The sequence below is a fragment of the Carlito syrichta genome, unplaced genomic scaffold (assembly GCF_000164805.1).
Source record: "Carlito syrichta isolate Samal-C Ts95f unplaced genomic scaffold, Tarsius_syrichta-2.0.1 Scaffold309719, whole genome shotgun sequence".
Classification (NCBI taxonomy): Eukaryota; Metazoa; Chordata; class Mammalia; order Primates; family Tarsiidae; genus Carlito; species Carlito syrichta.
The window spans coordinates 230,158-245,080 of NW_007253815.1; the positions used below are offsets into that span (position 1 = coordinate 230,158).

Consider the following 14,923-nt stretch of genomic DNA (forward strand, 5'->3'; position numbering starts at 1 on the left):
GGGTATAAGAAGTCAGTCACTTAACAATACTCTGAATGTAATTTCCTGGGGAGAACACAGGGATGGATATTTCCAGGTGATTTCGGTACAGGAACCCCCGGCTCTGCCCTTTCTGTTCAGGCCCTTTCCTCTTTTCAGTTCATGGGGAGGGAGGCTGGCAACGGGGATATGGCTGCAAGAAATGGGAGAAGGCAGAGGTACTCAAAGTTCACAGACCACAAGTCCAAGTACAAACTCACAATTTCCACAGCTATACACGTACCCGAAACATTTAATCAGTAAATAAACTATTCTAAATACACTTGTTTATAAATATTGACTTACAATAACCCTAAATGTTTTTAATTTTTAAAAAACATTATCCAAAGGCTTCAAGTTAAATGTATTTCACGATTAGCTTGGTTTTTTATTCTTGAAGTTTGGTTTTTAACCACTTCGGCATCCAGGGGTCCATTATCAGAACACAACACAGGACTCCGTCCCTGAAGCATGCAGGCTCTTTCTACCATGCTCTTGCAGTGACCTCATCCGACAGGACTATGGTCCTCCCGAGATTTTTCCTCCTCTGGGAAAGCTGACTTCCCTGTGATCTGTGGTATTCAAAAATAGTGGTATCAAAAGGAAAAACACAAGTGACTTCTGATTCCTAAGCTATTAATACTGCTCAGGAAAATACTTTCTGAGGGAAATGAACACAGCTTTGTGTATTATATTCTTCTAAAAGTAACAGTGACCAAAATTGTGCTCTTTGTAATTGTGCAGATTTGAGTTTGTGCTTTGCTTTTCAAAGGAATCTTTCAACATATTGGAAATAACCTTAGGATCCAAAGTATTTGTTAGCTAATTTCTTGTGAATACAATCACCTTCCTTGGGCCAGCAGATATGAATATCTTCTAAGCTCCTGGGTTTACAATAGTTCTTACCTAATAAAGCCCAGCTGGTCTGTTCTTCTGATATCAATGACTTTTAACAATCCCTCATCCTCCTTGAACTATAAGGCTGGCTCCTTCTTTCCTCAGATCCAGGGCCAAGATCTGGACTTAACTCGCTTTGGGGTCTCTGACAGTTTCCCTGGATTCTGGGTATCCCCTCTCCCCCACTCACAAGGACAGTATGCTTCTTGTAGGCATAATGGCCGGTCACCCATTTTCCTCTGCCTCAGAGTGAAGACTGATTTCCTTCTCTCTCTCGGTTCCATCCAGGGTTCTGCATACACTGTGGGTAGCAGCACGGACTGTCTCTTCCCTCAGAGGCCTGGAGGACTACAAATTCTGTGTGCCTAAGAGCCACAGCCAAGCAGGGGCTGTCCCTACAGGACAGAGCTGTCCTTAGCCCCATGGGCACTCCTCAAGGAGAATGTTCCTTCCAGCTATGCGGTAGGTCAAAACTGTATCTTGCTGTGATGTGGGACTCTCCCCCAGGCCCAGGGCTTGATTATCTTTGACAGCCATTCAGGGCAACTGAGAATTATCTTCTCTTAGTGCAAACAGGCCAGTAGCATAGAGGATAGACATTTTTAACAGAAAAGCTCATTCTTGCTCCCTCAGAGCTTGAGTTCCAAATGTCACTTGACCTGCCCTCCTCCTGTGGGCCTTCCCAGTCCTCACCACAGCCCTTCTTCCCCAAAAGTCCTTTTGTGCCGACAGCTCACATGACATTTCCCATGGCCACAGCCTCTAACATTTCCAATCTAGGACAACAGTTATCTCTTCAAGGTTCTCACTTCTTGTTGTAGAGATCCCTGTAAAACAAGAATAATACCCCCCTACAGAGTTACTTAGAATAAACGCTAGTGCCCTAGCTTCCGCTGCACCCAGGAGTAGCATTTTCTCTGGAAGCCAGACAAGCACGTTTGGGAGGCCTCCCTGAATTCTATGTGTCCCCTCACAGAAACAGATTACAGGACTGTACTTCACAGCTGAGGAAACTGAACAGCAGAAACACTGAGTAACTTGTCCAAGAACACCAAGCTGAGAAGGGCCAGCAGGGCCTGAGCTCATGACTCAGCCACGCCCGTATCTGCTCTCCTCCCACAAGCTCACACTGGCACTGAGGTGAGATGACACACGGGGAAGTGCCTAACTCGGTGCCTGGCACACCGCAGGTGTTCAACAAACGCCAGCTCCCTGTCCCCCCACAGCCACACCACCCTCCCAGTGCCCTCCTGACAGCATACAGCCAGGACTCGGGGCTGAAACTTGTTACGTATAGACCTTGGGTCCATCCAGACACATGCTGTCATCGCAAATCTCCATCTCAAAGGCAAATTATCAGGATGGGAAATACTCACAGTTAAGCCTGTGCAGCCTGAACCATCTCTCATGCCAAGGCCCTTTTCTTCCCCTCCTGCCTCAACTCAACCTCCCTGGCCTGCTGCAGACCTGAGTCCATCTCGCTACCTGCTCAGCCCGTTGCAGGAAGCTCACACAGCAGCTCCCAGATGAGAACCAGACGGCCTTGTGTCACACTCCTCAGCTCTGCGGCTCCAAGAGCAGTGACCTGCTCGGCGTCATGCGGTGGGGCAGGGGCGGTGCCTGCGAGCCCCAGGGGTCACACTCATAATGCGAGCCAGGTGGTCCTTGGTTGCCAAGGGAAGGCGCTGAGAGCAAGAGCTCTCAGCCTGCAGCTAGCACGCTTTCCGGTTCCTTCAGTTCATCACGGCCACACTGCTGCCACCTAGCGCTCACGACCCTGAACTCCAGGCTTGGTGCCTCTGGCCAAAGCTGGGCACTGAGGTGCATGAGACCCCAACGCCTTCTGGGTCCGACAGCCCCCAAGTCTGGCATGTGTGGCCCAGCACAGGGAACCAGGCAGGTGCAAACTTCAATGAAAGAAGCAGAGGTGGGCAAAAGCAGAAGACACAGAACTGGGGTATTTAAGCCAACACACAGCCAAGTGTCCTACCTGCCTGTGTGTCCCCTCGAGAGTTGACAGCTCATGATCCTGGGCTCAGGGGCACTTGGAGGCTCTGACCTTCTGCACTACAGCAGATACCTCAAAAATGTCTCTCAGGAACCTCAGATGTGGGGACTAGCTCTTTCCCTCTCTCCCCGCTCCACTCTCAAGCTGCATCAAGGCAAATCCAAACTCCTGAAGATGCAAAATACAGCTCTATTGCCACACATCCTCCGAGACTCAGCTCCAACTGTCACATACTCACAGGCTGTCCTCAACTCCCCAGCTGGAAATACTCACCTCCCTCCAGAGCCACCATTCTTTCTATCTTCTCTACCTGACTTTGCTGTTTTTTAGAATCAGCATCTCCAGGTCCCGAAAAAAAAAAAGTATGTTCAGAGTATATGCAGAAAATATGAACTGCCCTCAGACTTGGGAATACCACCCAGCAGTATGAGCAAAGTCTGTGTGACTGCACATGTCCTCAGGTGAGCCTCCCCTGCTCCTTCCCAGTCTGAAGCCAGGCCAGTGACCTATACCCCATGACCTGCAATAGTTGCTGCATTCCATCACCACAGGGAGCAAGACCCCAGGCTCAGGAAAGGGCAGGTATAAAGTGCAGACCGGGGGCCCAGCCATTCACTGGTTTCTGCCACACAGTAAAAAGACAGAGCATCACCAGGGACTAGCTAGAACCCAAAGAAAACAGAGGTCATTCATTTCCTAGGATGGCTGCCTAGTAGCAGACACAGTGCAATCTCTTTGGAATCTACTGGCTGCCGACCAAGGCAGGGAAAGTCCAGAACTTAGATTATCCAGGCCCCCACGCTGACAGGCAGATGCAGGAGATGTGATGGCTTCCCAGGTCACCACAGCAACAACTCCAAGGCCCAGCTCCAACTGTTGCTCCAACTCAGGGACAGGAGAGAAGTCGAGCCACACAGATTGCATCCCTGCTCCTCTACTTCTGTCCCTGAGGTGGTGGCTCTGTCCCCCTACCTATACATCTTGGTTGCTGGCCCTCTATTCAGGACTCTACACGGACAAGCCAGACAAGGTCACAGGAGCTAGACCTGGCCACACTTCATATGTCTATTAGGAACCACATGGTTATACAAACCATGGGTCCACTTTTGGGGTTTTTCTAAGTTACAAATTCAGAGAACATCCAAGATCAGAGCTGGAAATGACCTTGGAGACTATTCTATCCAACTCCCCACCCCCCTCGCCCATTTTACAGAGGCCCTAGAGTAGTGATAGGATGTCTGTTCCGAACAACATGTACACACAGACAGCGCTGGGTCAGAGCCCCGTATGCTGACTCCGGGTCCTGGGCTCCCTGTATACTATCTCATCCTGCCTCTGGGTTGTAATAATCCTAACTCGCTCTTGGGATTCACCCTGTAGAACCCAGGCCAGCTTGGTCACTCAACATCACATGTAGAATCTATTCTACCAGGCTTTCCCACGTGAAGAGGCCTCTATGCTTAGCACCACGGCCCCATCCAGTCTTGATAAAACAGTGGTGTGGCCTCACCAAATGGATTTATTTTTTAAATTCTGGAAATGAATCACTTAATGCCTACCCCTTACCCCTGTCCTTCATAGTGGTTTCTCCCTTTGTCTGAAATAATAAAGAATTGTCCATAGGGAAGTGGGCAGGACCCCTTCCTCAGAGGCCTGTGGCTGCCCCTCCAGGCACCAACAGGTGGCGCCACTGAAGGCCACGCCACAAGCAGGACAGGTGGAAGGAGGCGAGCCAAGGGGCTGCTGCTGGGTGCTCTCTCTGCCCACCCTTTAGTCTAGAACTGCTGGCCCTGCACAGCCTGGACCAACCACGTAGAAGGCCCAGGGATGATCCTGCTTCGTCAGGAAGAAGTGCCGCCATCCTCCAAGTGTGCAGGAAGGGCTGGCCTCCTGAGACCCGGGACAGTGCATGGCTGGGTTCCAGGATGCTGGTGGTGAAGAGTCGGCACACACGGCGGTTTCCTTCCAAGCTATGGTCTCTAGTCCTTCTCCCAGAAAGTCACGGCCACACCTCCATCTGCTTTTTTTTTTCTTTCTTTTCTTTAGATGCTTCTGGTCCCATCACTGAAGCCGCCCTTATATGGTCTCACAGCAGACACTGAAGCTGCAAACGTGACTTCCAGGCCTTCCGATGGCCGCACACCAGATGCTGCTCCTTCCCCACACCAGGCCCATACACACAGGGCATGCTCCCTGGGCAGCACAGGCCAGCATAGGTGAGACCAGGCTCCCTGCATGAGCCAGCCCCTCTGGCTCCAGCCCCAGGCCACCCTGGGGCACTCACCTCTGCTCCGCAGCTAAAATGTCCCCTTCTTCAATGCTCTGCAGCTGGAGCCTCTGGCTTGCAAGAGTTCTGCTGCCTCGGCGGCCCCCGAAGCCAGCCCCCGGGATAGTCCGAGCGGCAAACAAGACCCCTGGCAAGGCCTCCTCTCCAAATAAGTTGATTTTGGCTTCAGCCTCGATGGCTTTGGCCAAGCTGGCTGCGTAACTATCCAAGGACTTGTGTACTTCTGCCTTCACATGGAGGACAGAGTTCTTGGCGGCTTCTGAGGGAGAAGGGAGAAAAAAAGGTTATCCTAGGAACCAAGCCCAGAGACTGTCTGGGGCCATGGGGTTTCAAAGTTAGATTCCCTAGGCCAAAAACTTGACTCCCAACTTCTTACCTTCTTAGAAAGGTTATATACATTTAATCTACCCTCAGTTTCCTCATCTTACTTAATAGGATTACTGTGATAATTAAATGAGTTAATTCTTTCTAAGACGCTTAGCCTGGGTCTAGCTCATACAAAAGGCTTGATACTTTCTATTGGCGCTAACCAAAATTTTTACTTTGAGATGGCAGTCTCACTATGTTGCCCAGGTTGGTCGTGAACTCCTGGCCTCAAGTGATTCTCCCTTGCAGATGAGAGCCATCCCGAGTAGCTGAGGTGCCATCGTCCACTTTAGGGGAGGCAATGGACAAGCAAGGTGGCAGCTTCTACCTCTGGTAAAGAGATGCACTCATAGAGCCGTTATTTCATCTTCTACAGGAGGAAACAGAGGCGTGAGGGGAGGGTCAGATTCATAACCACGCATCACCCAATAGGAAAGAAACTATGGTGGGTTTGGCAACTGCCTTATCCAATGAAGAAGATGTGGACCAGAATCTGGGCTGCATGTGGCACGTGTGTGTGCGTGTGTGTGTGTGCGTGCACGTGCGTACATATGTACTATGGGGTCTGACAACCATGTCTGCCCTGCCTTTGATGCAGCGGGGTCTGAGAACTGGGGTGCCTGAAGGCTCAGGGCTGAGAATGAGGAGGGTGGACAGACAGAGCCCTGGTATGTTCTGGGGTAGAGGTGGGGCTGAGCAAGGGGCTGTCCTGAGACTCTTTCCCTTCCCCCGTGTCACAGAAACCAACCTTTGATTTGTTCCACCTCATCCTCGAACGTCACTGAGCTCCTTCTCTTGGGCGGGCAAGTGCAGTGGGAGACAGGGTTGTCATCAGATGTGTAGTCCTCAAGCAGCATCACATCCGTCCCTGAAACGAAGGGTGACTGCATGTGTGACTCACCATCCAAGGTGAGTCCATCTCCCCCTCACCCCCTGCACACCCCCCTTTCCTGCTCATCCAAATCCACAGGCAAGTGTACAACTGTCCTGCAGCTCTTGCCGGAGAAACATGTCACCTGCCATCCTGGTTAGGGAGTTTGCAGACCATAGCAGTGCTACCCAGAGTGTTGAGTTATATACCACAACTGACATGACCCAGGAGCATCACGTAGGCCAGGCCGGGTATGGAGGCAAGGGGAGGGATTGAGGGAGGGGAGGGTCCTGTTAAGAGGAACTTGGTGTTCTGAGTGGTTCTTGCAGTCTGAATTTCTGTCACTGCGGTTAACATATGTTGTGCTCAGTAAGCATTTAAAGGTTGTAAATGTAAGCTTCTTTGGGAATCAAAAAAGGATGGAAAAATAGACCTCTAGAAAGTGGGGGAATAAGGGCAGAGACAGGGAGGTGTCAAGAGAGAAGGCTGGGCATAGCAGGTGGTGGTGTGGGAGATAGGGACAGAGGCAGGGACAAGAGGTCACGCCGCTGGGGCCAATGTCGGGGTCAGCTTTCGATGTACTGGGCCTTGGTGCTCAGCAAAGAAGGAAGAAAAGGACCCTGGACCCTCGCACCCCATTCAGAGCACCCTGCGGAGGCACAGGGAGCAGCCTGAGCAGGCGTGAGGACATGGTGGCTGAGCACACAGGCTCACGTTGGGCAGCCTATGTCCGCAGGTTAGTGAACACCTCCGTACTTTCCACATCTGAGAATGGGGGTCATCATGAGTCTGGCTCATGGGCTTGTGAGGATGAAGAATGAGCCACGCAGGCACCTAGCACAGGGCCCAGCACACGGCGGAGTAAATCCATGTGGCCTTACCAGTGAGGACATGGCCAGTAGACGGCAGGGACGCACACTCAGGCCTGTGCACCCCACAACCCATCCTCCTCCTCCTGCCTATGGCAGCCTCCCTCACTCCCTGTGCCTGGCCTCCACTTTATGTTTCCGGCTGCGACATGAGCTCCTCAGCACGGCCTCTGCAACTCCACCCACAGCAGCCCACGAGTGCCTGCCATGCTGGCCCCTGCCCGTCACAGCTCACCATGGCCATCCCCTTTCTTAGGTGTTTTATGAGATCCAGTTCCCCATCACACAATTCACCCATGTCAAGTGTAACTTTCACTGAGGTGCATAATCTCTTAGGAGATGTCTGCCTTCCCTGCAGAACTTAAGTCACCACAAGGGCAGGTCCCTATGGTGCCCCAGGACCTGGCGCAGGGTCTAGCCAAGGTGGAGCTCAGCAAGTAAGTATGTGTTGAACAAATGAATGACTGGCCTGTCAGTTGATCTGTCAGTTGTCTGAGAATAGGGATGTCCTGAGGAGTCACAGAGACCCTCCTCCACGTCCAATCACATGAGGGACCCGGGTCCAGAGGGGATGGTGTGACCAGAGCTTCACCCTGTGACTCTGTGTGACACGTGGCCCTCCAGGTGGCCAGGTGAGAAACTCTGAGGGAAGATTCTCCATGACAGAGGGCCTGGTCTCAGTACTAGCCCCAAGTCCACCCCCAGAACTGCATGACACAGGAGGGGCAGCCCCCATCCAGTGCCCTCAGGGGACAGGAAACCCAGGTGAAGGCAGAGATGATTTTTCAAAAGCTCCCAGCCACAAAGAGACAGTGGAGCTCAGAGCAACATGCCCACCGCCCAGGTGCCTGCTTCATGCTCCAGGCCCCAGCAGCATTCCCTTCTTGCCCAGAGCATCACCAATGCCCAGGTGGCAGGGTACCTTGCTTCTCCAGCAATGTGGAGCTGCAGGTCTGCCTGACAGTGACACCCCTCCTCTGCCCGAACACCCCCACCCAGGGCCTTGTGCAGTCCTAGACAGTGTACTGCAGGCACAGGACGTCGTACCCTCAGCCTCCCAGGAACAAGCCCTGCTGCCATGATGCCGACCTCTCAGAGGGAGAAGCAGCCCTGAGTTCCAAGATCCTGTGGCAGAGACTCAAGGGAGGACTGCTGGAGGATGTGTGGGCACGTTTCTTCAGGGAAATGAGTCTCATCTCAAAGTGGACGGATGCGGAGTGGGGATGACAAGGCCAGCTGACTTTGCAGGAGGCCTCCTCTGGGCCAGGAACCGAGATGAGCCCTCACACTTATGAGGCCACAGGATTCTCATAGCTGCCCTGCCAGAGGCATGAGTATCTCCATTTCACAGACGGGCACACTCGAGGGCTGGGGAGGAGATGGTACAGCTTGCCTAAAATAACAGAGCTCATGAAAAGCCACCTGGAGACTGAAGACCCGGCAGGTTGACTAGACCTGTCCTGGCCAGTGGTCATTACACTTAGATAACACCCCACTGACATTTTGCATTTAACTTTGAATTGGCTTTCATGCTCTTTCCACTCACAATAACACTGCGTGGCACAGAGGTTGAGAACTGAGATCCCCATTTTACAGAGGGGGAAATGGAGGCACAAAAAAGCTGAAAAGTGAAAGCTGTAACTGGAAACCCAGACCTGTGATTCTCACCCCTCACCTGCCGTGGGAAATTCCCCTCCACCAGCTCTTGTACCTGCATCAGGAAACAGTAGGTGCGGGACTTAGAAAGCACGCAGGTTACCTGAGTCCTGAGAGCAGCTGAAGCCAGTGTCCCCGGTGCTGCTGCTGTGCCCCAGGGGCTGTCCGCCTGCCATGAGCGCCGTGAGGTGTGGGGACAGGCCCAAGTCTGAAAGGCAAAGGACATTGATGGAGTGATCGCACCCGATGAGGCAGGCTGGGGCCTGCTCTCAGATGCCATCAGTCCTCCTGCCTCAGTTTCCCCACAGACCCGCCTCCTGCCCTCCCGCCCTCTCACCCTCCTGTTCTCCCTCGCACCTCAGCTGCTCCTTCCCACTGCCCCTCCTACTGGCTAGCCATGTCAGAACTCCTGGGCTGCCCCAGAGGGAAACTATCCTGACTGTCAAACACCAACAAGGCCACCGGCAGAGAAAACCTGAAGGGATGGTCTCGGGAGAAGATCTCCCAGTTAAAGATGGAGGATCTAACCCCCACGTTCACCTCCTGAAATCCTACTAGAAAACCAAAAGGGGGGTTTTAAAAAAGGCTTAAGCCCCCAAAAGAGAGAGAATTTTTGGACTTGGACAGCAGATGGGTAAGGATGACGAACTGACCCAGGGAAGAGGACAGGCTGGCAGTAGGGAGTGCTGGGGCAGGGGGGTTTTCACCCAGGCCCGAGAGCTCAGGAAGTGTGGGCCCAGGAGACAGGAGTCCCCATGGGAAGCCACTGGGCCCTTCTGCCGCTCCTCCCCAGGACTGGGAGGGAGCAGAGAGGATGAACCACAGGCACAGCTGAGGCAGAGTGACAGCAGCAATGGAGGGGACAGGGAGAATCTATGTCTTTCATCATGAGACCCTGACCCCTTATCCCACTCGACCTGGCCTGGGTACTGGAGACCTCTTCCCCAGGAAAACCCAACCCAAGAGAAAGACATGCAGGCACTGAGGGTGGGGCCTGTGAATAGCCCTGCTGGACACCCCCGCCAAAAAGCCAGCCTGCCCCAGCAGGGCTTCCCTACAGCTTCCAGTGAAAGGCAAAGGGTGGCCCAAAGGTCACGGGACGTCCAGGGCAGGGCACTGGCATGAAAGACGGAGACGGGGGAAAAAAGAAAGAAAAGAAAAATGAACCTCAAAGGAGACAATGCAGGGGGCACAAGAATTGTAACTGGGTGTCCTCAGAAAGTTAAGAAAATAACGACTCCATACAAAAGAGTTGGAGTATAAAAAAGGGAACATGGAGATAACAGAAAGCGCTTAGAAACTGAACATACGGAACAAAAAGTCAAGTCCTCGGGTCTCACAAGGAAGACCCGCTGCCCAGTAGACAGGATGCTCTCTGGTGAAGGACAGTCTTGAATTCACTAACAATCCACCCACTGACAGGAGTTTGCATTCTTCAACTTCATCCTAAAATACAGCGATACCACATAATCTTCCCTGGAGCCCAGGAGAACACGGGGAGGCAAGGAAGGGCGACCACAGCAAGCTTCTTTCAGAATGTCCCTATAACCGCTTTTGGGAATCCCACATTTGCAAGGGTTGGTGTAGGGGCTGAGACCAAAGATGATCCCAAGCCTCTCTCCGGCATGTGACCTTCCCCACAGTAGGGTCTGGGCCTGGGAACACAACTGTCCCACGTGAAGCCTGGCTTGAGGAGTGGTGCCTGCCGGGACATCCCCTGCCAGCTGTGACGGCTGAAGCCACAGTGGGGTTTGGACGCCATCTCTGAGGCTGCGGTGAAGGCCAAGAACGTGTCATGGTCTCCCCTGGTGGGAGAAATCACTGGAGCCAGGTCAGTGTGGCCCAGCCAGAAGGTCTGGAAACAGGGCAGCCAGGTGTCGTCTCGCTATTCTGTTTATCCAGCATTTGCCAGTGAAGAATGGAGACTTTTCACAGGAAACAACAACATATCTACCGAGCTGGACCAGATCCAAGATCCAACCTCAAAAAAATAAAAAAAGCATGAAGGTACAGGCCCCAGGATCAGGTTTGAGGCTTCCCAGAAGTACACGGTAGGTAAAGTGAAGGGCCTCTGAGAGCTGGAAGAGCAGGGGTGAGGTGCTGGGATAAAGCAGGCACTCTGCAGCCACCAGAAGAACTCTAGGGGCCACCAGAAGAGAAACTGAGAAAAGCAAGAGGAAACTTCCAAGGCTCCAGGGCCAGCCTCCCACCCTCCAAGCCCTCCCTCTTGGAGAAGGACCTGGCCCGAGGCACTTTCCCTTGGCAGGTATGAGTCCAAGTCTTCGTTTTCCCAGGAGACTATCTGGAAAGGTTCTGTCCCTGGTGCAGGAGCTTCTTGCATTAGCACCCAGGGAGGGGGGTGTTTGGAGAGGCAGGCTCCGCACGGCCCGGGGACTCTCCCTGGCTGGCATGGGGACCTGGATCTGCCAGTGAAGGTGCTGCCTGTCTTTTCTCCAGAAGCCACCTTGCGACTGCAATCACCACTGCCACTCTCAGCTCTGGATTTGTGCCCCAGCATCCTAAGACTCGAGTTGGCATTTAGCTCACCTGTCATGTCCACTCCAGGGCTGACCTATCCCCATAAGGTGGCCCTGCCTGCAAGCTCCAGGAAGCCCAGAGATCTGAGTTCCTGAGTGAGCCCTCCCTGTGGGAAGCTGCTGAGACCTCACATACAGAAGGAGTTTATGTCCTCACTGTAGCTGGCACCTAGGGAAAGCCTAAGCTTTTGCATTTCTCCAGTTTGGGGCAAACAGAATGAGAAAGCCCAAATCCATTGATCACGATCAAAATCTGCTATGTTGAAGGCAACACTGTCAAGTGCTCATGAAACTCAGACAGCTGAGCCAGCTGGAAAGCCCAGAGATATGTGGAATTCTGCTTCTGCCTTTGCTCATACATGCTGTTTCAGGAAAGTGTGCGGTTCCATTTACTGATTCCTTTGGTTAAAACTTTCCAGGTGCCCATACAAACAGAGAGAAACAAAACCAAGACAGAGCCTCCGGGTTACCTCTCGCTGGCTCTGGAACAGACGTGACCATCCTTCTTTTTTTTTAACTTTTAATTTTTTATTTTAAAGATGTGGGGCACAATTCAGGGTTAGGTATACAAATGTTCATTATGCAGGCACCCTTGTTGATGAGGTGTACCCCCCTTGCCCAGGCAGAGTCCCACTACTGTGGCCATCCTTCTTAACCTGCACTAACACTAGGGTGAGCCAGTGGCAGGAATGACTGGGACTTCAGAATGGGCTGCAGATGACAAAGCCGTGGCCACAGAGGGCATCAGGCAGGGTCTGGCAGCTCTGGCTCAGAAGAGGGACTGTGGACAGGAGGTGGAGGCCAGGGCTCTCCCTCTCAATCAGAAAGGCTGTGGCATTCCCGGCATGGACAGCACAGGGTGGGTGGCTGGGCTGAAGCACTGCACTCTGCTTCATTTCCCGGATGCCTGCTGATGGTGCCAGTTTCCTCCCGGGATCAGGACCTTCCCAGCTTCCGTTCCCGGGGAAGGCCAACGACTCAGAACCCACCATCCCACAGGCCCTTCAACCCAAAGGCATCCCACAAGACTGCTTTCCGTGAGCGAGGACGAGGTCGCCACAGCCTCAGATGTGCCAACCTAGCCACAGCTGGTGTTTGTCATCAGGCCTTGCAGCATTATCAAGTCTTCCAGGATAATCACAAGGGACTCACATGAAAAAATCTTGGCCTGAAAGCAGATGTTTCTTTTTGCTTTTCTATCGACCCTCTCCTCCTCCATTCTCTTTCCTCGTGTTTTTCTTTCTTTCCTCATTGGAGTCTCACTCTGTACCCTAGAGGCCACTGCAGCCTCAACCTGCTGGACTCAGGTGATCTCTCTGCCTCAGCCTCCCAAGAAGCTGGAACTACATGTGTGCGCCAGCACACCTGGCTAATTTTTTGATTTATTGTAGAGTTGAGGTCTTGCCAAGTTGCCTGGGCTGGTCTCGAACCCCTGGACTCAGGCAGTCCTCTTGCCTTGCCTCTGCCTCCCAAAGTGCTGGGATTACAGGTGTGAGCCACATTCTTAAACTTCATTGGAATAGATAACATCTGTTATTTTTCACCTAGGAAACCAATGACTTTACAAAACCTGAACAAATATGCTAATGAGTAGAATGAAGCCCAACACTGACTATTCTGGCTCTCAAGTCCCATGTGGAAATGTGGGCTTGCAACTGGCAGGGGCAGGCCTATCAGTGGTGAAAATACTGGGACAAAAAGATTTTTTTCCTCCTATTGTCAAAATAAAAAGTCCCAGACTTCCTTCCTCTCCCAAGAAACAGCAGTCCATCAATCCACAAAGTCAGCCAGTGATGCAGGTGTGTCTCATTGCCACGTGGGAAAGACCTCCCGTCATCACCGCCAGTGAGTGTTCATCACCCTCAAGAGGAAGGCAGAAGACACTACTTCATGAAGAGGAAAACCTAGCCAGAGTGCTTTGAAGACTCGCTCAAAGTCACCCGGCAAGAGATCGGAACTGCAGCCTCCACTGAGTGCCCTCGAAATCGCTCTTCAACAGTTTGGCCAGGTGACAGTCTCCCTCAAACCTGGTCCTAAAAACACAGCTACTTCCCCTCAGAATACGGGAATAATTGCCACTGGCAAGATCCACCAACCGTGCCAAAACAGCAGGTGACGGCCAGAGGGGACACAGGGATTTGCACTGTCTCAAATACCCCCTCCGTTATATTTAATAAGTACTACAGGCCAGGCGCAATGTCTCATGCCTGTAATCCCAGCACTCTGAGCAGCTAAGGAAGGAGGATTGCTTGAGCCCAGGAGTTTGAGACCAGCCTGAGCAACATAGCAAGACCTCATCTCTACAAAAACGAATTAAAAATTAGCCAAGTATGGTGGCATACATCTGTAGTCCCAGCTACTGGGGAGGCTGAGGTGGAAGGATCACTTGAGCCCAGGAGGTTGAGGCTGTAGCGAGCTATGACGATGCCACTGCACTCCAGCCTGGGTGACAGAGTGAGACCCTGTCTCCCTAAAAAAATTAAAAATAAGTACTATGGAAAAACCAGTGACTTTCCAGTGGAGAACACTGACAGACTCCACTGTAACCGAGGGATCAGGGGAAATGTGACTAGTAACAAGGTATAAGACCCACATGCGCTGACATGATGCGTATGTTTATAATAAACAAACAAACAAACAAACCAAAACACCTCATCAACAAGGGTACCTGCATAATCAATGTTTGTATACCGAACCCTGAATTGTACCCCACATCTTTATACTAAAAAAAGTCACATCACCTGGTGGCACTCTTGCCAAAAAAAGTACAACCTCATTCTAATCTCAAAAAGGCATCAGATAATCACAGATCGAAGGACCCTCCACAGAACACCTGTAAGTATTCCACAGAAGTTCAGTGTCAAAGAAGACAAGGGAAGGATGAAGAACGGTCAAAGACTAAGGAAGATAAAAGGAGGTGTGACAACTATCAGTGTGGCATCCTGAGCTGGATCCTGGGACAGAAAAGGGACACTGATGGAAAGATGGGTGGACTCTGAGCCACGTCTGTGGCCAGCAGCACTGCCCAGGAATGTCTGAGGTCTGATCATCATGCTCCTGCCCTGCAAGATGCCAACACTAGAGGAAACTGGGTGCCTGGTGCTCTGTACTGTTTCTCTAGCTCTTCTGTAAATCTAAAATTAATTCAAAATAAAAAGGTTTAAAAAAATCTGTCCCCTGGTGAGAGCCCTTCCTGTGCCTCCCATCAAAGGTGGGGGACTGTCTGCATGCTCTGGACCAGTCATTAGAGGCGGTATGCCAGTGGAGGGCTGAGGATGGCACTGACACCTCCAAGCTGGCCTCTATGTCAGCACAGCCTCTGGTTGCTGTGTGATGGGGAGCTACCTGGAGGTCACCTTAGAGCCTGGGGAGGGGCTGTTCCCCGAAGAGATCTGTGCTTTGGCCCCTGAGGCC

General features: G+C 52.1%; 1 protein-coding gene across 3 annotated transcripts in view; it reads right to left on the reverse strand.

Moving 5' to 3' along the window:
- Positions 1-4,963: 4,963 nt before the first annotated feature.
- Positions 4,964-14,923, reverse strand: part of GPR161 (G protein-coupled receptor 161) — a 43,916-nt gene continuing 33,956 nt past the window's right edge. For 2 of the 3 annotated variants that reach the window (XM_008067596.1, XM_008067595.2), the window contains 3 exons: positions 9,076-9,180; positions 6,325-6,444; positions 4,964-5,469 (listed from right to left, as the gene is read on the reverse strand). In XM_008067596.1, the coding sequence (XP_008065787.1) occupies positions 5,204-5,469; positions 6,325-6,444; positions 9,076-9,180 (491 nt within the window). In that variant the 3' untranslated portion in view covers positions 4,964-5,203. The remainder of the gene's footprint in view (positions 5,470-6,324; positions 6,445-9,075; positions 9,181-14,923) is intronic. The other variant, XM_021717373.1, reaches the window with a different exon arrangement.